The sequence below is a fragment of the Gadus chalcogrammus genome, chromosome 20 (assembly GCF_026213295.1).
Source record: "Gadus chalcogrammus isolate NIFS_2021 chromosome 20, NIFS_Gcha_1.0, whole genome shotgun sequence".
NCBI classification, from domain to species: Eukaryota; Metazoa; Chordata; class Actinopteri; order Gadiformes; family Gadidae; genus Gadus; species Gadus chalcogrammus.
The window spans coordinates 20830194-20853761 of record NC_079431.1 but is presented as its reverse complement, the minus strand read 5'-3'; the positions used below and the strand labels follow the sequence as shown (position 1 = coordinate 20853761).

The 23568-nt window shown below is 44.1% G+C and overlaps 1 protein-coding gene across 1 annotated transcript in view; it reads left to right on the top strand.

The window, feature by feature from the left end:
- The first annotated feature begins 1004 nt into the window (after positions 1–1004).
- Positions 1005–23568, top strand: part of LOC130373065 (mannosyl-oligosaccharide 1,2-alpha-mannosidase IB-like) — a 54956-nt gene continuing 32392 nt past the window's right edge. The window contains 3 exon segments of the mRNA XM_056579297.1: positions 1005–1014; positions 3390–3649; positions 14222–14318. Coding sequence (XP_056435272.1) covers positions 1005–1014; positions 3390–3649; positions 14222–14318 — 367 coding nt within the window.

Sequence of the window (23568 nt, the reverse complement as noted above, 5' to 3'; positions counted from 1 at the left end):
GCTCCACAGCTGAGTACACAGACACAAACTTTCTGTGTGTGTGTATTCATCCAATCTAGGAAAAATAGCAACTGTATGACCATTGAAAATAACAGCATCACAAGTATACTTATTAGTGTCAAATCAACAAATGAAACAACCTATCAAACTCTGTTTAAGTCTGTATCTTTGCCGAGTTGCGTGTAACGCCTCTATCCAGCGCAACAAATTTTGTTTAGGAAACGTTCTCTCTAGGGATTTTTTCTAGAATGAATGACCGTTATTATAATCCATTCCTATCAGTGACAAAAACAAGCCATTTTAGAGGACGAACATTGACAGGGGGAAATTATTAGGTTTAAAATAGGTTGAAAGATTCTTCTTTAAAGACACCCAGTTGCTCATTGCCCCGTTACATTTCATAAGGTGCAATACAAATAGACTGGACAAATTCAAACATCTTACAACTTTATGGTAGTAAAAATTAATGAATTATAATGACTGTTTGTTTGGGCGTTGTCCCTAAACTTCTGCAGCCCAGTCCACATCATTTGGGGTGGATTTTTAGATCTGCTCCGAAACCATGTCCTTGTCCTAACCTGCAGTGTGTTGTTCATGCCTCCCCGCTGGGGACTGAGCGGAGTCAACAGCCCTCAGCTCTACAGATGAGGCAGCCTGAGACTCGAGTCCACCGTCCTCATTGGCTCACCTGTCCCATGGAGGGGGATGGAAGAGTGTGGCGCTGGCCACTTCTGCCTGGGTCTGCTGCTCATAGCCTTGTTGTTAAACCACCAAGTCCCCATACCTGTTGGATTCTGGGAAAGGATTTTAAAGGGCATTTAAATGATCAACATTTTTATTTTGTTGGACTATTGTTAGGGGTGTACGGTATAATCAGTATAAAACACAGGTGTGAATTCCGTCAGACTTTGAACAATGACAATGTAACATGAATAACCATTGTATTGTGCTACGGTATGAATTTTGACGTTACCGTGTGACCGGGTAAACAGTGTTGGTGTAACATGTTACATAGTAAGTAACACGTAATGCAGCAACGTAAATACTATTTTGCGTAAAAAGTAAAGTTACACGCAACTACTGAAGATGATGTAACGATACTTATTTCCTTTTTCTATTCGGCGCAACGTTACTTTTCCAGGGACAGATTTGACAGCAATACTGCCCTCTCAGGCAGTATGCTATTGCGCAAGCACACAGGCGCAATAGTCCCTTCACGAGCTCACATTCCACACCGTACGAGACTATGGGGTCAGAACAGTCTCATTAATAATGAATGCACAGAGAAGGATTCACAAATGTATTTTGTGATTTATACATAAATTACTCTCTTCTCACAAATACATTTCAATGCACACAAATGGATATCGGTATATGTATAAATGTAAAATAAATCCATAAACAAAAATAAGTTTCACAAACACATTTCTGATCCACACACAAATGTGCCTTGTTTTAAATAAATATAATAAATGTAATATAAATCCATAAATATATTAATTAAAAATGTATTTGGATGTTGTTAGATTTATATACAAACGGTTAAACTTGAGTTAACAAGACGATTTTCATTTGTGAACTTGTTTGCATTTGTTTGTGAACTGGACTGTATTTATATGTGGATCTTTGAGACTCTCCTGACGTCGCTAGATTCACAAATGCATTTTTTAAAAGTAAACTTCACCGACAATGTAAAAACCCTGTCACTGCAGTCATGTGATTGGCTGAAAACGAGGGAGGCATCTGATTGGCTACAGAGAGTTCCTTGTTGAAAAAAATGCATTTGTGAATCTAGCAACGTCAAAAATGCACTTATAAATACAGACCAGTTCACACACAAATGCAAAAGAGTTCACAAATGAAAAACGTCTTGTAATTTCAAGTTTAACAGTTTGTATATAAATGTAACAACATCCAAATACATTGCAATAGGAAAATTGCAAATAATATTTTTTTTATTCATATATTTATGGATAGATTTTACATTTATTTAAAACAAGATACATTTGTGTGTGAATCAGAAATGTGTTTGTGAAACTTATTTTTGTTTATGGATAAATTTTACATTTATACATACCGATATCCATTTGTGTGTGCATTGAAATGTATTTGTGAGAAGAGAGTAATTTATATATAAATCACAAAATACATTTCTGAATCCTTTCATTATTAATGAGACTGTTCTGACCCCATACGAGACAGACGCTGGTAGCGTGAAGCTGTCTCTGCATCTCTTCCACAGACATCGCTTCCGCAGGCATTTTACAAAGCCAGTGCTTACGACCAAAAAAGCCAGCGTTGGAACGAGATAACAAACACCGTCACTATTAACCTGTGTAAGGACATGGTTTACTTTCAAAATGTCGATAGAAAGGGCTTTAAAGAGATGGTCAAAACACTCGATCCTAGGTACGCGTTACCTGCCCGCACATACTTCAGCCAAATTGAGATGTCAAAACTATACGTCAAGGTCCGCAAGCAAGTGGAGAAAGAAATGCATACTATTAAACATTTGTGTTTTTCAGAGATGGAAGTAACTTTTTAAAGTAATTTAGCTTTTTTTTTTCATGCAGTTTTGCTGCCTAACCACCAGTATTTTACCCCTTCAGTAGCATTTCTATCGAAATTAGTAGATAACATTAACATACTGGGATATAATACCGTTACCATCTATGCCTCAAATCATACTGTGGTATATATTTTAGTCCATACCGTACCGTACAGCCCTAGATATAGAGTGGCAAAGTCACACACCTTCCGGTAGAGCCCATGGGACCTATGAGATCGAAAAATATGAATGGGTTTCAATGGAGAGAAAGTAATTATCTTCTGGTCCCAGTCTTTATATGCCCCGGATTACATATATGTTGTTTGTGGATTTAAATGATAATTTTTCATTCAAAGAAAACTAACCATTTTCGTGAAGGAGTTTGATAATGTTAGGTTTTTTCCAAGGGAGGATAAAAGCAGCAAAAGAGGTGAAAACCATTATAAGTCGGGGCATGTGGAGAGTTTCAGTTATGCAGATGGGGAGATGGTCAGTCTTGTCCACGCCAGTCGCAGGGAGCGTGACGGCACATACGAGACGTGTAGTCTTCCTCTTTGTGTTTTCTCTACAGCCTCGGTTTAGTGAACAGAATATAAAGTGTAGTCTGTAGATCTCGAGCAAGTTAGCTGTTTGTACGATGGCAAAGAATCTTGTTACAAAGATTGAGCAAGAAAGGTCCCCCCCCCCCCAAAATATGGATTTGCGCAAAAAACCTGGACTGGGAACACTTTTCTGAATCCACCTCATGCATATAATAGTATGATGAAGAATTTTTTTTATCATGCTGAGATATTAACGTCTTCCTGTCCGCTCCCCCCCCTGCATACTTCCTGTCCCCCAGAGGAAGAGGAGAGCCTGCGGGACAAAATCCGCGCCGACCACGAGCGCGCCCTGCAGGAGGCCAAGGAGAAGCTGCGCAAGTCGCGGGCGGAGCTGCAAGCAGAGATCCAGACGGAGAAGGTGCGGGTGGTGGAGGAGCTGAAGAAGAAGGAGGCGGGGCCAAGGCCCCTCCCCCCAGTCCCCATGCCCAAAGTGGTGGGCGTCAGCGACGGCGAGCCGCCTGAGCCCGCCGTCAAGGAGAAGAGGGACAAGATCCGAGAGGTAAGCCCCCTGATGTAGGGTCTGTGGGGGGGGGGGGGGGGGATGGTATGTGTCACTCTGGGCCTTCACACGTTCTTACAAATCCTCGATCCCAAGCAACTTGATGGGTGGAATCATATCTAGGGAGTGAAGGCTGTTGCAGTGTGGCATTGTATGAAGGCTGGGCCAATTTGATCAACAGACTTCATTAACCTTCCATCTCTTGCTAACCATGACTGTACAGTGTAGACTTCGTCTAGATTACAGCCACGCTTCATAATCAGCAGGACTACTGCAATTACCTCTGAACCGAGCTAGAGCAGATGAATGTTGTGTTCAGCAGTGTGCTGGAGCCCTCTCTGGGTGTGTCAGCACGGTTCAGGAGGAGTGGGAGGTTTGTTCGTCTCCAGGTCGGAGGGAAGGGCTGAACCAGGCTTGGGGAGAGAGAGCTGTTTTCATCTGAGGTGTTTTAGATTTATTCATGTTTGTGTGTGTGTGGAACGCAGGGGGAATGATAATATGCCTGATTATTATAAGTAGTATTAGTCGAGTGTGAGAGCGAGTGTCAGACAAAAACTCCATGAGCTTAGCCATATGCTTCTACCCCATGTTCCTTTGCATCTAAAAGGTGCCATGTGACTACCTCGTATCATGTACGCGTCTCGCTATGGGGCCACGCGTGAGTGCTGATCGCATTCCCAAGAAGAATACCTCCCCGTCCTTCTGTCTGTAAACAAACCCTTTGTTCCCGTCATAATTGTCCTTCAGTAAGAGAGAGCTACACTCTCCCCAAACCACGCAGAAGCTAGCAGCACACCGGCTGCAGCAAGGCATGACGGTTGGCCTGGTTGCTTTGCACAGCAAGAGTCATCAACAGACAAGGCTGCTGTACAAAAGTGCATTGTTTTTCATGCAAACAATCCTGTTATTTATATTTCTGCCAGAGGCGTGGGTTTCATTAGCTCTATTATGTTTCGATGGAGCATGGCGGTGTAGGTTCATTACCGAGCGGCTTCAAGACGCACACCGCACGTGTTGTTTCACAGTCTTCCACATGTGATGTCATTGTGATATGTCAGCATCGGTGCTCTCTGTCACATCAGACGTTTACCAGGAGTATAGTATGATGATCTACGATGATAGCATCGGCAGGAAAAAGAAGAAGTAATTAGATGTGCTCAAGTTGATTACTTCAGTGAGGTGCACTTGTTAGGTTAAGCATGCTCTTTATATTGAGTGTAAAAAGCCTTCTATTGGTCGGCCTAGAAGGCCTCTCCAGCCTTATCCTCCTCCAGCCTCATCTTATGTCTTGTAATGTATATATTTCAGTGACCGAATGGAACAAAATGACATGTTACCCTCATGACATCCATTGGACCAGAGCTATATGTAATTTTCTTTTCACACACCACACACATTACCATCCATTTGCTGCTAGTAGCCATTAGCCACCATTAGCCTTGTGTCCAAAGAGATAGTGCATACGCTAATAGGGGGAAGGCATGCTAGGATAAAGTGCTTTTTGTAAATAAACTGTTTCAGGGGTAAACAACTGCGTAAATCGAGTGTAATTGGATGGAATCAACTATAGCAAAAAGGCCCGCAGAACAATATGGACTTTGACAAACAAGCAGGCTTTTTCCTGCGTAAAGTACCGCAAGCCAACAGTCATTGTGAGATCTACCTGTGAACCAGGGCCCTCTTACCCCATAGAGAAGCTCCGCTACGACAACGCTTTGACCCTCTGCTGCTCCTGGTGGTTAACCACCACCATACAACATCTCACAACACATTCTGCCCACTTAAAAAAGAGCTCCAGGGTAACCAAGTGTGAAATCAGAAACATGCATTTTAAAGATGTAGAGGAAATAAAGAGACCACCAGTATGGCCCTCCGAGGCCTACCTTAAAGTTCACCGTAAGGGTAACTATATTCTCCAACAACAACCCTGCATACCCAAGCCAAACACTTTACATGACTCACAGGGGTGTGTGTGTGTGTGTGTTGTGTGTGTGTGTGTGGTGTGTGTGTGTGTGTGTGTGTGTGTGTGTGTGTGTGTGTGTGTGTGTGTGTGTGTGTGTGTGGTGTGTGTGTGTGTGCGTGCGTGCGCGCTACAGATGCACGAGCCCATAAAGGGACGACACAGACTCCCTGAGGAAGCACAGAATCTGCCGAGAAGGCAATAAGCCCTCGTTCTCCCTCTCGCCCTCGCTATGGTCCTGTGCCATGTAGTCTGTGTGCGTGCCGAGCTCAGCTTTAACTCCATCTTATTCCTCCCCCTCTCTCTGGCTTCCTCTCTGCCACTCTCTCCCGCTACACCTTGCCCCTGGCTCTAATCCCGTTTATTGTGCTCTTCCTCTATGCTGATCTCTCTATTCTCTCTACTCTCCCTAATGTCTCGCTCTCACCCCCCTCACCGCCTCTTTCAACCCACCTGTCCCACATATCTATCTATCTGGCACTCTACCCGACTCATGTAGTATTCTGAATACTGCTGTGTGTGTGTGTGTCTGTGTGTGTGTGTGGACGGTGAGCACAAAGCGAGGAATTCTTAAGTTCTTTAAGCGGTCGTAAAGCCTTGAAAAGCACTGTACATAAATGTAGAGAAAATGAAAGTTCAAATGAATGGCTCCACCCGGCTAACATCAAACGATGCTCTATGAAGAAGGAGATCAGAGGACCCGTGGGGAGCTGCTTTAATAGGATACGATGAGGCCGTTTATTACGGGTTGGTTGCCATATTATGCTTTAATCAGCTGGATTTTAAATACATTTACAGTAGGGTAGGGTACACTCCAAAATATCATCCATAGTAAATCCATATTATTTACACTTGAGCATGCTAGTGCTAACCAGATTCTCACACAAATAATAAAATATAAATAAATATTCAATAAATAAATATATTTTATGATGGAGTTGAAGAACATTTCCATTTTAATATATGATGAGTTAAGAACAGTTGCATGCATGGTGGCTTACTTATACAGCAGGCACAATAAGTGTCAGCTACTGTGATCTACTGCCTAGCATATCTTCGGTTTATCAAATACCCAGATAAGCAAGTCGCACCCCTCCAGGTCGCTGTGATGACTGCGTCAAGTCAGGTGCCACTGCTGCGTCGTGGGCGGTTGACCTGTCGGCTGAGGACCAGGCCGGGTCTGAGGCCCCGATTGGGGCTGAGGCCCAACGATCAGCCCCAGCCTGAGGCCCAGGCTGGGGCTGAGCGATGGACATGTCGACTGAGGCCTCGTTGGCTGAGGCCCAGGCTGGTTCTCAGCTGATGGAAGAGAGTGGGAGGCTGGAACAGAGAAGCTAGCATACCACACATCCCACCAAGCTCTTCCTTCCCTGGGCTTCTGCCACGGTATCGGCCCACTGTTCAAACAAACCAACTGTTAAACACACAGCGGCCTGCTTTACTGATGTCTGCTGGGTGGGTGTGGTTGTGTGTGAGGGTGTGTGTTTATACAACATAATACACACGAGAAGGAGTTTACTGGAAGGCTTCCAACATTTATGTCTAAAAAGCTGTAGGCCTATATTATTCCTGGGCTGTTTACAACGTCCTGTTTCTTTTGGTTAAAAAGTAACGTGTATACTGTCGCTATAACGGTTTAAAGCTACAGCCACTATCCATGGAGAAAGTCTGTCGTCAGTAGGTGACACGTCATGTGTTTTACTGCTGAAATGACCTCTACTGCTAATGGTTTGGGATCCAAATGAGTCAGAATTATTTTATACTGATTGAACACTTTATATTGATTAATTCTACGGATGCACGCAGTTCAACTCAATTCTTTGGTAATGCTGTGTTCTTGAGCCTATGCTGGGATGGACTGCACAAGGGAGGATTTTATGAATAGAGGTGAATTTAGTGTGTTGTTGCTCTGTAACAACCTGTGACGGCCTTATCCCATCACACCAGGTCTGGTATGGTGCTCCGGAACAGGTCTTGGCTGGGTGTTCGGTGGGAATCCTCCATAGCGCCACTATTTTAATCATCTGTTAGTTTAGTTTTTAATGAGCTCGGTGGGAGAGCGTTGCGGCGTTATGCTAGGTAGTCTTAATATTACATGACTCACCCGCTCCTCAGTTGTTCTCAGAGGCAGGGTGGTAGAGCGCAGCTTGGAAGGAACGTGTGTTTTTAAAAGACGAGTCATGGCTCTGTTGCTCTTGGAACGCCAAGGGAGTGTCTGCAAACTTCCAATGCTACCACTAACTGAACCAAACGGTAGTGGGAAAGAGTCAGCTGGTAACAGGAACGCGAGTTACAGGGACAGATGCTAGGAATGGAGCCGGAGGGTTTGGTATGGCTGCTCTATCTTCTGTTCTGCTGTACTGGGTTCAGCCCAGTGGAATCCTGAGCCCATTCGTTCCAGTGTGACTTCAACTCTCTAAGAGAGTCTTCTTCTCCTGTCGTGACTGATTTACTGACAGGCCTCATAGGCATGGTGGGGGGTTGGTGTTTACAGCTGTATGACCTCCAGAGGTCACTCCTTACTGCGGCTGTCTAGGGCTCTGATACATCACTTGGATTGATCCCTGTAACACAAGGCTCCACAATGCATGTGATCAGCAGGCAGCAGGTCTACAGCAGCTGCTTTGGAGATGGAGGTGCCTCTCAAGAAGAAGGTCACCAGCTCTACCGGTCGCCTCCTACTCCTCCTGTCCTTTAGGAAGTGGCTCACTGCTGCTGACAGGCCACTGGTCACCGTGCTCTGACATCTCCGTGGCTGTGGGTCTATTGCCAAGCGCTGAGAACCCTTATGGGGGACGTTTCCAGTCCAGAGCTATGAGGCCCTTGTATGCAGTGTCAAATAAGTCGCCTAAAAATAAAGATGTTGTTCTGAAGGAACAACATCTTTTATGCAAGCCTATATGCAAGCGTCAGTCTTTGCTAAAACTAAAAGATGTTGTGAAGGCCTGTACAAGCGGCAATAGGCTTGGACACATCTGCGCGATAAGGCGTTACAACAGTTAATAGATATTTTTTGTGTCACACACATGACACACAGCATGCGCAAGCTCACGTTCAGTGACTACTATATGTGACAACGCAATGCAAGAGAGCGATTGAGGACGTTAAGAAGATACTAAGAAAAATTAGAGAATAGCGCCGGACAGTCAGATTTTTTTCAGTTATCGTGGCCTTTTTTGTGACTTTATGAAGTTAAGATTTAGCCTCATGTGCTTGCAGTTAACGCACGCTTGTTGCGCTGATCGGTTGACAATTCCAAAACGCCTTGCATTCGTTTAATATAGGCGTGATTTCACGGTACAAACGTAAACGTGTCAATACTAGTGCGGTAAAAATCGACCTCAACTGTCGGCCTGGGTCGGGCTCGGACTTATCTTGATGCCTGTCGGGCTCGGGTCGGGCTTGGTTACTTCTCTGTCGGACGCGGGCGGGGCTCGAACAGAAAAATGCAGACCGTTCCACACTCTATTGCAGTTCTATGACTCATGCACGCATCCAAAGTTGTTTTCTCAGCCTAATCTTAAATCACACAATTTGCTAGACCGTTACACGGCTTCCCTAGAGAGACAAACCAATAAACCAATAATAGCAAACAGTAAGTAGTGCCTTGGATTGAATCCCCTCCCCCTATTTTTTGCTGAGGAATTGTGTCTAATAAGCTACCTGATTTAACGATTCCTACCAATGTTAGATTTAGTTTTAATGTTATGCAGCAAGAGTGCACTTTACTTGCTGTTTACCTTTTGAAACCAATGTTCATTTTGGGAGTTATGCAAAAGTCTCTGATTGTACTTGAATACAAGTCTAAACCACGTCAACATTCTTGTTGAATGTTCATACTTTGCAGAATTGCACTTGCACAATTGATTGAAATCGGTTTGAAAAAAAACTTTGGCCTAAATGGTCTGTTATTCTTTCAGTTTTGTTACCTTGTAGGGCTATACTTTTTTAAATAGGGAAATAAGTTTGGTGATACTGTTACTTGCAAAATAGTCTTAAAAACCAACATGAAAAAGAATTGTGATAAGATTGTGGATCGTGATCCTGCCTGAAAGAAATCGTGATATGTTATTTTTGCCATATTGCCCACCACTAGCACAGGCAATCGTAAAAGGAACAAGACACGTTTACTCAGATGATGACAGCCTGGAAGACAGAGAAAAAATGCCAATGCCATCACTTTCCAAGTGATGGCATTGGCCTCCATCATAAAGGGCCGTCCAATTACAAATCAACTGTTCGAAGATGCTGTTTGAATAATGTAAAATAAACTAACATAAGAGACAGCAAACGGCAGACAAAGCTCTGAAGAGGGTAGAAGCATGTGCAAAGGATAAAGCAGTGGTTTAGGGACGTGGCACCAAAGTTACAGCCCTTACTTGAAATTTAGGTTTTGATTTTCAAAGCATTATTCCAATAAATCTATATCCTTTCTTTCACTGGCACCAATGGGACTTAGGAAAAAAATTCCTGGCATCCACATGATAAATGGTGGCAGTATTCAGCCCTGCAACCTCTTCAGTGTGTGTGTGTATGCGTGTGTGCGTTTATGTTTGTTTGTGAGAATGTGGGGCATGCATCGCGGAAGGTAGAAAAGCGGTAAGTAAGTATTCCAGCTGCCATCTTAGCAGACTCTATGGGTTGGAGAGAGGGAGGTAAGGGTGTTGGTGGCGTATTTGTAAGAGAGAGGAGAAAAGGGGGGCTTGAGGTGGCGTTATTTAAATCAATCAGGCTGACTACGGAGGTCAATCGGGCAGAGCAGCTTCACTCAGCCAATCAGAAGGCTCCTGCAGACCTAAGATGGATGCTTCGGGGAGCCTAGCTGATTTCTTTCTCGTTTCGCAGTGGCACACGTATTGGCCGCACTCTCAGCACGCTCAAAGCCTCCTTATGAATATTTCAAGTGTGTGTGTGACCTTGGTGCATCAGGATAAGGTTGTGGGAATCCCTACTGTTCTTTTCCCCTCTCAGGCTGGATGGCTTGGTGTCACATCAGGCCTCCTGTGTGCCAGTGCCGGCAGACGGACAGACAGCGGGTACCTGTTTGACGGGCACTTGGCTGGCATTGAGAAGGTCATAGTTCCTAGCGTACACAATCCCCCCTCCCCCCAGGTGTCAGGTAGTTGATGGCATTTCCGGTTGACAGGCCCCTTAGTCTGCTCCACATCCACCAGGGCATTCTGCAGGCCTGCGTGGCACTGGGCAGCAGCTGTCCTCTGCCTTCACTCTTTGGTCAGTCTTGTGGTGTTGGGAATTCTAGTACACTAAGGTGTTCAAACCCCAGCCACAGGGTTCAGGTTTGAGATCCCTTGGCAGTCCCCGACTACCTGTCTCTTATTACTAATTAATTAATCTTATCAGCATTGAATTTAAATTGCCTAAAGTGAATCACTCATCTTTTCACCACGCTCTACCTTCTAGTGCTAAAGCCCAAGGATGGCATGGGAATGCATAACCAGACGGGTGATCAACAGGTTCTCTTTACGATGAATGGATTTTGATTCAGAGGATTTCTGCAGCGTAATATTAGCAACCTGTTTACTGCTGCTAAACTGGAATTTCCATAGCCATTCAGTGTTAATGAGGTAATTGAGAGGATAGGGTAGCTTGCATCAGTACCCCTCTGCATGCATCAGCCAACCTGGTCAACTCATAACATGTGCTAAACTCACACTGACCTTTACCAGGCTTGAGCCATGCAGTCAACACAGCTCTAGTTTTTGTTTATTTAAGTCTCAGAGATGTATAGAGAGCAAGACTCTGTCTTAATAACTTGGGTCCATTTAAGGCAATTCCAAGGCGAGGCACAACATATAATGTTGCATGATTATTGCGTCTACCCTGGTTTTATCAACAGTCGGCTCAATGAAATTAATAAAGATAGACGGACCAGATGATAAAGGACGTCTGCAGAAACAGACCACAGTATAGTTAGTACATAGTACATAGGGCTGCTAGATTATGGGAAAAATCATAATCACGATTATTTTGGTCAATATTAAAATCACGATTATTCAAACAATTATTTTTGAGTTTGAAAACATGTTGTATTTATTCAGCATGTCTCTCCCAAAAAAGACGTAACTGAGAACTTTGAAATTTCGGCTTAGAAAATAATATGCAGATATGTATCCAGCTGTTCTGCCCTTTCTATAAAACATTAAATATAGTATTAAATATATAGTACAGTTTACTACTACTACTGCCTCTAGTGGGGATGCTTTTAGTGTGATTAGGTTTAAGTGTGGTTTATTTATGTAAGTGAAGCAAATAATGCACACAAATAATGCACATCTAAAGCAGTTACTTATGAAATATCCATCCAACTGTAATCAGCTTTAATGAAACGAGATGCAGAATGCTGATTACACTAGATGTGTAATCGTTTGATGGATGTATGGATAGAAGGATGGCTAAACATGTAGCTTGCTTTGAGCAGCTTGGAGCCAAATGTTCTGTGGGATGTCTTTTAAATTTAGTTCCTATTAAGTTCCCTGTGAAACTAATTGCATGCTCAACAGGGACAGATCATCATTTTGTAAACAAACTCCTTACTTGAACACAAATGGTAGTCGATGTCACATTCTTTTAAATAATATTGTATGCCCTTTATGATAACATTTTATGTTGCCATATCCAACAAGATAATTGCACAAAGCATCTGATGAAGCTGTACTTGAACTGGCTGTTAAGTGAAGCCCAAAGATTGCCACCACCAAGCAGGGGGATACACGACCCAGCGACCGACGTACAGCCAGCGTCATGGATGTGAAGGCATTGTTTGAGGTGGCCAACTCGATAGGGGCGCCGCGTGGTGGGGCGTTCCTGAAGCTATGCTGGATATCTACAACTATGCAGTGATTCGGGTATCAAAAGATTTAATAATCAATAATTGGAAGAGATGGCTCTTGGGTGCAATTGATGGCTCGACACTAGAGCTCATGATAGGTGTCATGATGTTTTTTGTAGGTCTCCTATCCATGTGAATCCGTATGGTTTCAGTTTTCCCGTTGTAAAAGTACACTATGTGTGATCATGTGACTCCCGAGACTTCTGTTTTGTCCCCCCCCCGGCCCGTGGGATTGGCTTAAGCGGCTCCATGCTTCTGTCACCAAGCAACCGGGCGTCCTCCGCATACGCGCTGTAGTGGAAGCCGTTGGGTTATCAGATGGCAGTGTGTTTTGCCAGCAGGCTCTTGACGTCCCCCTTTTGGGGTATGCTCGGTCATACCGTCTGATAGACCATTAAACCTGGGCTACCACACGGATGCCTATCTCTGGATGGTTATATTTAGACGGGCGGACTGTAACTCTACTGATGCAGACTGCTTCTAGGCCCTGTTGGCATGGTGATGAAGGTTTTTATGACCCAGTGGATAATGGTGGCAGTACATATATCAGTGGGCGGTGTGCGCTAAGCAGTATTCTTTGATTGTGAATTTCTGCAGTGGTGATCTCCCATACTGAATTATCCCTTTTCTTTGTTATATGTTTTGTTTAGGATAAGTTTTGTGTATTTGGTTAAAGATGGTTCAGTTCAGGTAAGGGTTTTGCGTTGCTAAAGTCACAGTAGGATCCAGGAGAAAACACTGCATCATGGGAATATTTTGTCACACTGATTCAGAGGCCATTGAAGCACCAAACTACATGTGTGTTCATGGTTATTTTAATGACGTCACCAGCATTATTCTGACGGAGTTTGAATATGTAGAGATAACTTTCTACTGTTAAACCAAATCTAATCTGAAACACCCATCTAATTAAATTGCAATCCAACGTTGATGGTTTCATCTTGGCTGCCATCTTGTTTTTAAGGATGGAACAGGTTAATGAGTGACTCATGAAAAGAGCTTGTCACTTTGGCTAGTGGACAAAAATTATATTAGTTCCTCTCCCTCTTCTCAAATACGCCTCAATGGCAAGGAGGAGCTGTCAAGATCTCTCCGCACTCTCCCTGCGTTAATGTCCAATTAGTCTGCCAAGATCCTTGTAGCCGAGCAGTCAACATCCTCAAAGCTAGGACCGTCCCACAGGGCCTCCGCATATGGCCCTCTCAGAGTCTGATAAGGCGTCCAATCAACATGTATCAAAGGGTAGCAGCACGTGCCTAAGTGTCGTGTCCATGTCCCAGCCTGTGTAAACGTGATTTATTGACCTCAGTGTTCACGCTGCGGACGTCACGGAAATGCCAACGCCAAGAAGAGAGTGAGACCCGGGCACGGATCCCTGTGAGCCCGACTAGCCGCCCACCGCAGGGGGAGGGAGGGGGAGGGGGGAGAGGGGAGAGAGATCTGGAGGTTATTTTCAACATGGCTGCCTTGGCCAAGAAGAGGCCAGAAACACAAACTCATAGGCAGGTAGAAAGAGAGACGGACAGGCCGAATTGTGCCCTGTTTAACGGCAGTGTTCGAAGGTAGTTCTATCTCTTCACTTTATAAATTTGGCTTTGTGCTTTGCATGTTAATGAGCATGGCGCCTAGTCGGACGCGTGTACGTTCAACTAGCTTTGACCATAGTCAAACCCATACTGAAAACGTGTTGTGTTGATGTGCGGCTGGGTCTATTCTTTGTAAAGTAGTTGCATTTCAAGTGTTGTGTGTGATTGTGTTGCAGATGATGAAGCACGCCTGGGACAGCTACCGACAGTACGGCTGGGGTCACAACGAGCTGAAGCCCCTGGCTAAGAAAGGACACACCACCAATATCTTCGGTAAGACTTCCTCACACAGACACAGAGAATTCATGCATTTTTCTAGCTGATATCTGACTGGATATCGTACCATTAAATAAATATCACAAATATCATGCACTGTGGGATGAATGCTAACCTGGGGGGTTAGTCCCTGGTTACCTGGGACCCCATGTCGCAGCACTGTGGGCTGAATGCTAACCAGGGGTGTTGGTCACTGTTCTCAGTGATACCATGCTCCCACTATCTCTCTCTCTTCTCTCTTTCTTCTTTCGTTCTCCTCTGTCCCTCTCTCCTCTGTTGGAGGAGCACTAATGTTGCTGTGGAGGACAGATATAAACTGAGCCATTGTCTCTAGAGAGCTAGCTGTTAGCAATTCAGCACAGGATATAAGGCATCTCCTTGGAAGGAAGGAAGGAAGGAAGGGATCAAACCAGAGAGAACCAGAGACAGGACCCCCCTACACAGTGACAGGCAGTGCCAGCTATGTAGTTTATGCTCGCTCTTGCAGGCGACCTCAGATTGCACTTGAATACTCAATGAGTCTTTCACAATGTTCTTGTTGTGGAGCGTGACAATCGAGACGAAAAGATAGAAACAGACTGCTTCATGTTCATCGAAACTTTCCTCTAATCACTTACAGGGGTAATTATATAGCTAGCATAGAGGAATTTGATTTTGAACAGCGCTTGTACTCAGATGATGCCCTAACAGTGTTACAATATGGTTGTCAGAAAATGATATCCGCCTACTCAATGCTCGTTACTCAATCATAACAGTGTCTGTTTTTGAGGTGGTATGCACTGAACAGGCAAGGTTAAGTCAGGTTCTGGAAGACCAAAACCCTTTAACATTTTAACCTAGCACATCTTTAGAAAAAGTCATGATTGATTTGCTTATTTTGTAAAATGTAGTTAATGTGATTCTACAACCAATCCACGATTAACGTGGGCTTCAGTACATTGCTGGTTTGGAAATCAGGTGGTGTTTATTTCAGAGTGATTGTTTCCTATATAATCGCTGTTGGTCTGACCTCACTAACGGGACACGCTGGCCATCTGTACAAGGTCTTATGTCTCCTGTTACGTGTGCCTTTGATCATATTGTGTGGCCTACATCTGCTGTGGTTTCAGTGATCGATCAGATAAAAGACTTCTACAACCATTCTCCTAATCTCATGGCGTCTGATGTAGAAACTCCTGCTCATCCACACATGCTCTCACTCTTTTCTTACACTGAGGTGATGGTCATTGATCAGCTGCCATTGATCCATCTTGAAAGCATTTGACCTGCGCCGTGAGCCTAGGTTTCTAGTAGGGATGGGCATGATTAATCGACGATCGACTAATTGATCATTAAGAATTTCGTCTATGGGCAGTAGAGTAGAAAATATCGAGTCAACTCTTACGCAACACATTATAGCTTTAGCCTTTTTGTCGGTTAAACAAATCGTTGTGATGAATTGGAACCAAATTGCTTCAACACTGACAATTGGTTAAAAGACCTTATGTATCTCCTGACAATGATCTTGACCGTGGGGATGAAGATCTATGGATTTTTATAAAACTTTATAAGACTGTATTTGAGAAACTGGGCATTTAAATGAATTTATTAAAAAATTACTTTTGTCTTGTAATGTCCTTTGAGTTTTATCATCTTGTGATGTATGTTTATGAGGTTTGTGATTGTTTTGTTTGATGTTTTGTTTTGTGTTTAAGAAAATTAACAAAAACCCAAAAAAATATATAGATGTAAATTTCTCATCGAAAAAAACTCTTACTAAAAATATCTTTTTACAATTACCATTCTTAGTGTTGTTCAGCAGAGAAATAGTCCGCCAAAGGCGGACTATTTCTCTTGTTGCTTAGCGACCGGACACACTGGGGTTGATCATTTACCAGACTACTTGCAGAGTGAGAAGAAAGAAGAAGAATCAGGAAAAAAATCCACTTCCTTGACAGCGGTTCAGTTTGGTGTGCATAGAAGTACAGACGGACCAATTGCGAACTACTGCAACTGCTGATGCCATCTCTCGAAGTTAAAAAGTAGCCGCACCCACCCCAAACCATCGGAATAAGTGTGTTTGTCGATTATAGCAGATTACACCACCTCTTCTATTCTATTCCGCATGGAATTCTATTCCGATCAGAGATTTGTATTCCGATTAGCCGTGATTACATAGACACTTCTGATCCGATTAGATTTATAATCTGAATAGATGTATTCCTATCATGCAATCCGAATGTACTGTATATATGGCCCTTACAAAAGTGGTCAGCGTACGTCCGTATGTCTCTCGCGCATTCTCGTGTATTCCGATTTAGCCGTATAAATGATCATTTTCTATTCCGATTGAGCTGTTCTTCCACTTCTAATCGGACCAGAAGTTTCCATGTAATCGTGGGAGAATTAACAATAAATTGTCATTGCATTTCGAATATAGCGTATAAAGGGGCTGTGTCTCAATTCAGGGGACGCATCCTTTGAAGGACGAGGTCTATGAAGGTGTGGCCTTTGTAGACCGTGAAGGCCGGACCGAAGGCTGAACAAACGGTCTGGCCTACGGAGCATTTCAAGTTGGCGTAACAAGACGTTAACACCCTTTACCTTGCGTGACGACGCGCCGCTCCTGTCACCTAGCAACCCTGACAGCTGCGGTTCAAACCGGACGGCGGAGGAGAAATATGGTTAGATAATAATTATATAAAATATAACGTTAATTAGTTTAACGTTATATGGCTCGTGTTAATGTCATTGAACTTTGACGATAAAGTTACAAATTTAAAATAGTCCCAACTTTATTTAATATAAAAAAATGTTTTGTCATTAAATATGTAATTTGCTGCAACTGCCGCTTCCGCTCTCTCCGACGCTATTTCAATGCGCATTCCAACGCGCAATGAATCTTGGGATACGTTGGGCCGTGAAGGATCCAGCCGGTGGATCCTTCAAATCCAGGAAAAGAAGGCTGCATTTGTCGGCCGCATTTGAAGGAGCCTTCGTTATGGGACAGCCTTGACGCGTCGCAGTGGTGCAATCGGCCTTCGAATGCAGCCTTCGAAGGATGCGTCCCCTGAATTGAGAAACAGCCATAGTTAATTTTAATCTAAAATGATTAATGATCAATCAAAGATTTATCGCTAATTCTCCCGACGATCGACTAAGACAATTTAATTGAATGCCCATCCCTAGTTTCGAGGGAGAATGAGATGTTATCTGGAGCTGGGCTGTTCTGCCGGTTGCGTCTAGATATCCCCATTGATCTTTAATGCTCTGAAGCACCGGCCCGACTGTCGGCGCGCCTCCGATGTGGGGCATTTGGTGACTGTCTGTGGTCTTTGGTGACCGTCTGGGGTCTCTGGTGACCGTCTGGGACCTTTGGTGAGTGTCTGGGGGCTATGGTGAGGGTCTGGGGCCTCTGGTAAGGGTCTCGGGCCTCTGGTGAGCATCTAGGGCCTCTGGTGAGCATCTAGGGCCTCTGGTGACCGTCTGGGGCCTCTGGTGAGCGTCTAGGGCCTATGGTGACCATCTAGGGCCTCTGGTGACCGTCTGGGGCCTCTGGTGACCGTCTAGGGCCTCTGGTGACCGTCTGGGGCCTCTGGTGAGCATCTAGCCTGGGTTTCTGCGGCGTGCCCCACACCTATGGCACTAGTCTGCCTGTGTCTGCGTTTTTTTTCCCGCTCTTGTTTTTCGGCCGATTCAGGAAGTCGGGAATGGAAGCTGCCTATGGGTGAAATCACTTTGATTGGCTGTCGGCTTAAGCGAATCAATGCACGAGAAGATAAGCGGAATTGGGCAAAGCAGCAAACGACTAGGTCAGGAGTAGGGATGGGCATTCGATTAAGCTGTCTTAGTCGATCGTCGGGAGAATTAACGATCAATTAGTCGATTAATCGTTAATATTTTACATTAAAATTTAAAAAATATTATATTCAAAATGAAATAAATACAAATGCAACGTGTTTTCCTCATTGGGATTTTTATTTTTAGATGAACAACTCAGTTAAACCAGATCCGTTCAATAGTTATGCGCTTCTCTGCTCTAAGCAACGGAGCATGCAGCTCGAAGCCGGTGCTCAAAAAATAAACACAACCCTAGTTTCATCCCAAAATAATAACAATAATAATATAAAAAAAAACAATCATGTTATAACTTAACCAACCAGTCTACGGACTTGGCCGTGGCCTCATCCGCTTCATGATTACATCGCCGTGTTCCAATATCCATACTATCCGTACTTACTAGTCTAAGTTTGAGTACGTAGGGCGTTCCGATTCAGATCGGGCGAAAATAAGTGTACTGAAAACGGTCAAATCGCGAAGTGTGTGGCGATTTACACTTTTCGTACTCAACGGCAGCCATCTTAGCTACGTAGCGGAAGAGGGCTGAGCCAAAGTCGGCGCATTTTCCACATAGCCTGCATTAATAGTCATTTTGTAGTTTTTATAGTTTTTATAGCTTTTTACACCTGCTAGGCGTAAAGAGTTCACCGTTCAAAGCGGGATGTTTATTGCGGGGGAGGAGCCGCAAATTTAAATATTGCCCCCGTGTGGTAAAATGTTTAATTGCACACTGCATTAGTTTAATCAATGAAACATTTACGTAATCGACGAAACTCTTAACGATCAATTAGTCGATCGTCGATTAATCATGCCCATCCCTAGTCAGGAGGGCACCTGCTGGGATGGAAAGTTACTTCCTCTCACGCAGGCGCAAAGCCTACCTGCTAGTTGGCCGTTGGCTGTAGTCTTTGCCCTGTGTTCTAGGGGAACTTTTTGGCCAAGAAACGGGTGACCCTACGCATGGCAGCTCGTTCATTGATGTTTCAGGGCCTTTACACACAATGTGCTGTTCCTGGAAAAACGTTCTCAGGGGAGCAGGTCAGTTTTCATAGATCTATACGGTGAGACTTGTAAGCCCACACTGTTCTCTGTCACTATTTTCTCTCCTTCCTGTTCCTCTGTGGTCCGACAGACCAAGCCACCTTCTCTGGGATCCCCACAATACTTGTTTTCGGGATTCATTCACAGCACAACCATGAAAGGTTCTGACGTGGGTTAATTGAGTCACTTTGAACCATGTGCTTTAAGCTTAAAGATGTATTATTAAAACGGAGTAATTTTAAATAAGATTATACTGAGGAATTTAATCTGTGACCTTTTAGAGTGTTTTTCTTGGATTACTTTCAGTGGATTAAATTCAGCCAACTGAAATCATTGGGAGTTCTAGTGTTAAGTCTTCTAAAACCTTCTGCTCTGACATGTCGGTGCATGGCTTTGGCAGCTGTATACGTTGTTGTCCTGTCTCCTGGATTATCTCCTGGTTTCAGTTCTACCTTGCAGAGCAGCATCATCCCACACCACATAGCCTCTCTCTAGCCCTATTGACACCATCACAGAAGGTGAGCCAGGGCTGTGTTGGAGAGCAGGTGGTACCAAGCTAGGACAAATGGTCATGGTCAAATTACAAATAAGCCTTGTGTATTGACCATAGAAACACAAGCAGGCCTGTTGCTGTCATTGAAGCAAGGAATAGATTCCATGATAGTTCGATTTGAAGCTTTCGACTAGTGTTGTTCACATTCTCACTGTAGTCCACAAACCCCCCAAACACCTGATGATGAAACACAGCTTTGATCACCAGCCACCAACCATCAATATGAACCCACTAGTAGTAGTGGAAATGCACGCACGGACACACACACACAGACATACATACATACACACTGCTTTTACTACCATTGCCAATATTAGTGTGTTTGTTGTTCTCATTATTATCAATATCTAGGCTACATCTAAATGTGGTATCCTGCCAGGGCAGAAAGTAGTGGTGCATTCTGGGAAACCCAGGACCAGGCTTGACAAAGCGGTCACCATGGTAATGCGTCCCGGCACTGTGCTGATGATTTGGTGGCAGCATTAGAGAGATGATGTGTATGGAGGCCAGAAGGAAAGTGTGTGTTTCTGAACCTGGGGAGAGGGAGAGAAGAGCCTTGATTCCACCAGAGAGAGGGAGAGAACAAAGGTAAAATAGTGTGAAAGGAGAGGTAGAAGAGAAAGGGGGAGTGAGCAGTGTGGGGGGGTTTGGTGTGAGATAGAGAAAGAGATGGAGGGTGTGTGATTTCATGTGAGGATCTATAAATGGAAGCCAGCCAGGTAATGTTTTGAGCTGAAAAGGTTCTGAGTGTGAAACATAGCTTCTAGGCTCTAGCCCAGCCTGTGCATCTTCTCCTAGAAGGGAGTTATGTGTATTCAATAGCTGTAGGGCTGCAGAATGAGGAGGCAGAGAACCACTTTGTGATGAACCAACAATTCAGCTTATTCAGATCATTGTAAAGCTGACGTAAACACTAGAACTGAAACCAATTGTTAAACTGAACCCAATTCAAGAGATGCCACTTTCTAGAAGAGCCCCTAATTCAAGAAGGGATGCTTATTCCTAAGCAGTAGCGTGTTTCCTGGTAGCCAATTAAGATCCTTCCTCTTCCTTGATCGCTAGGGGATAATGGCTAGATGAAACTCTGTCTCCGCCTGGGTGCCAATTCCACCTGATCACTCCATAACCTCATTACCACAATCCGCCCCCTTTATTACCACTTACCTCCCCCTTCACTTCGTGCACCAAACTATCCTCAGCCCCTTCGCTAGCTCAAAAATAAAATCTCACGCATGCACGCACACACGCTCACGCACGCACACACGTATCCTCACGGTGAATTGCAGAGTTGTGTACCCCGGGAGGTTAATATCATCTTAATGAAAGAGTTGATTTCCCTTGTTAGAGGGGTTGCACAGAGCCAACCTTCTCTGCTTTACGATGACAGTGACTCCGTGCCAAACAACAGGTTCTCGCTAAATCCGGGGGTAAACTGAGAGTATGGAAGTATCCGGAAGCTTCTGTACAGAGGCAGATATGCTTGTTAGCAGAGCCGTGAATGGAGTACTTTTGTGGGGCTGGGAGATTAGACATTAGGGAGAGGTAAGATCAAATGCCACAGGGCCTGAAGCAGCCTGTTACGAGAGAGAGGGAGAGGACATGCGATGGTTCTGCTTGGGATATAAGCATGTTTATAATTGCTCTGGAGCTATTCTGACTAATGGGGGAGAAAACTGTGCAGATGCACAGTTAAAGCGACTACTCTGTCTTTGTGTCATTATAACATTGAGGCTGCATGCCGCTGTAAGTGCACTTAAAAAACGCTTTTCCAGTGCCTGTGCCAACTCAGAAACCAATCCATGTTCTGCTTCCCATAACCCCATGTACATCCACATTCGCATGCAGACAGTAGTTTGAGCCAGCTTGTTGGGAGCGGTCTCTGTTGGGGTGTTCTGCTCAACAGTTGCTTCGCTATATTAGCCAGAATTTAGCTAACTTTTTTCCCAAATGTAAGCATCATTAATCCAATAGCCAAACCCATCCTTTTTAATTACCGGAGAAAGGCATGATGGCGTATAGTTGTACCCTAATCGCAGCCCTTCGGCTGGATTCAGTGAATGGAAGGCTCACTTCCAACAGCGTCGCAACTCTCTAAAACATTGGCTCGTCGTCATTCGCTGCTTTCCGACCAATTTAAAGCTTAAACATGGCTCCAGCGCCCAATCGGAGGGTAGGAAAGTGGAGGATTGGCCGAGAGCTGCAGGAATGTGAATAAGCCCTTCAAAGACAAGAGTTGAGGCTACCTTGTTAGTCACTAACCCTTCTGTTGTGAAACCCTATCTGCCCAAACTGGGAAGAGATAGTCCGGACTAATTGGGACCGGCCAAGTTGTAGCTATCACCCAAGAATCCATCTAGCATAACGGGCGCTGTGAGGGTGTGTATTAATGTTGATATAAATTGGCTATTACTGGCTCCAAGGAGCTGCTTTGAGATGATGCGGGGGCCACTCTCCAGCGGCATGGTGGGTTATTTAGATATTAAAACAAGTTGTTGTGTGCCCCGGGGGATGGTCCCTGTGCGGCACAGCCTGGTGATTCGTCCCTGATCTGGGCGATGGGAGTACGCCATTGCTTGGTAAATATTCATCAGCCTCTGACGGCGACCGGCACGACTCTGCCCGCGCCTGGGAAAACAAGACTGCACTGCATCTGTAATCAGCCATCATCACACAAACCCCATCGCACTACCTCTATCAAGAAGACCAAATTATTAGCATGGTTATTATAGCATAGAACTGCAGTATTCCAACATATGCTCTAGTGGCATTTGCCAAGAAAATGTGTTTGTGTGCATTTTTGTTATCTCTTGTAGAAAAGATGTCAACTTAAGTTTGTGCTTTAATTGAATAAATAACATTCTCAATGCTAGGCTGAGCCGAATATTACTTTCCAGGTGTTGCATCTCAACTTTGGTTTATTCGCTGTAACTTTTTCACTGTCCTCAATGTTGCTTAGGGTACAGCTAATGAGATCCAGTGGTTTAGATTCGAGCACATTTCTATTTTTGTTTATCATGTCCCGCTCTTTTAGGTTTAAGGGTTACATAGATGGCTGTACACTACTCTGGGCCTAAATCCTAGTTATAAATCCTATAGTATTCATACAATTTTGAATGTATGTAGGTACCACAAAATTGTCGTTCAGACACCGCTGCGCAATTTGTGTTGATAAATACTTTTTTATCCTTACGCTCATTTACATACTTTTACACCCATAAATGACCATAGATGGTCACAAGACATCCCCTTTAATTCCACGGGAAATGGGTGAATGATTATGACAAATGGAAACAGACAATTAAATTGTTGTATCCAACGAGTAAATTACATTTATCGCAGAGTGAGATAGAATTTGTGACAGAATCGTAATCAAAGAAGTACTTTGTAGACTCTAAGCTCCCTTCCAAACTCTAGGAGGTTGCCTGTGAGCGTGTGTGTCCATGAACAGAGAGTCCCTCTAACCCACACAATAAAATCAAGCTCTAGAATGCGTGTTTCGCCACATTGGCCGAATTGGTGGGTGAATAAGTGAGGCTGACCAAGTCCTCTAAAGATGAACATTACCAGAATCATTGGCCTGTACATAACCTTTCTATTTACATGATTGAATTCATTGCCTGATGGGATGGTCTATCACTTCTTTGATGTTTGGAAGTGTTGCCTCGGAAGTTCCTCTTTATATCAGCCTGTCATGCAGTGGTGTATGGAAACAAATTAAATGTACTGTTCATATAGCGATGATGCTGTCAAGCACTGCAGGCATCAAACTACTTAGTGAGAGCCTGGAAACGCCTGCTTTATCTCCTGTTTCTCAGTGAAACGGGCTAGTAGCCA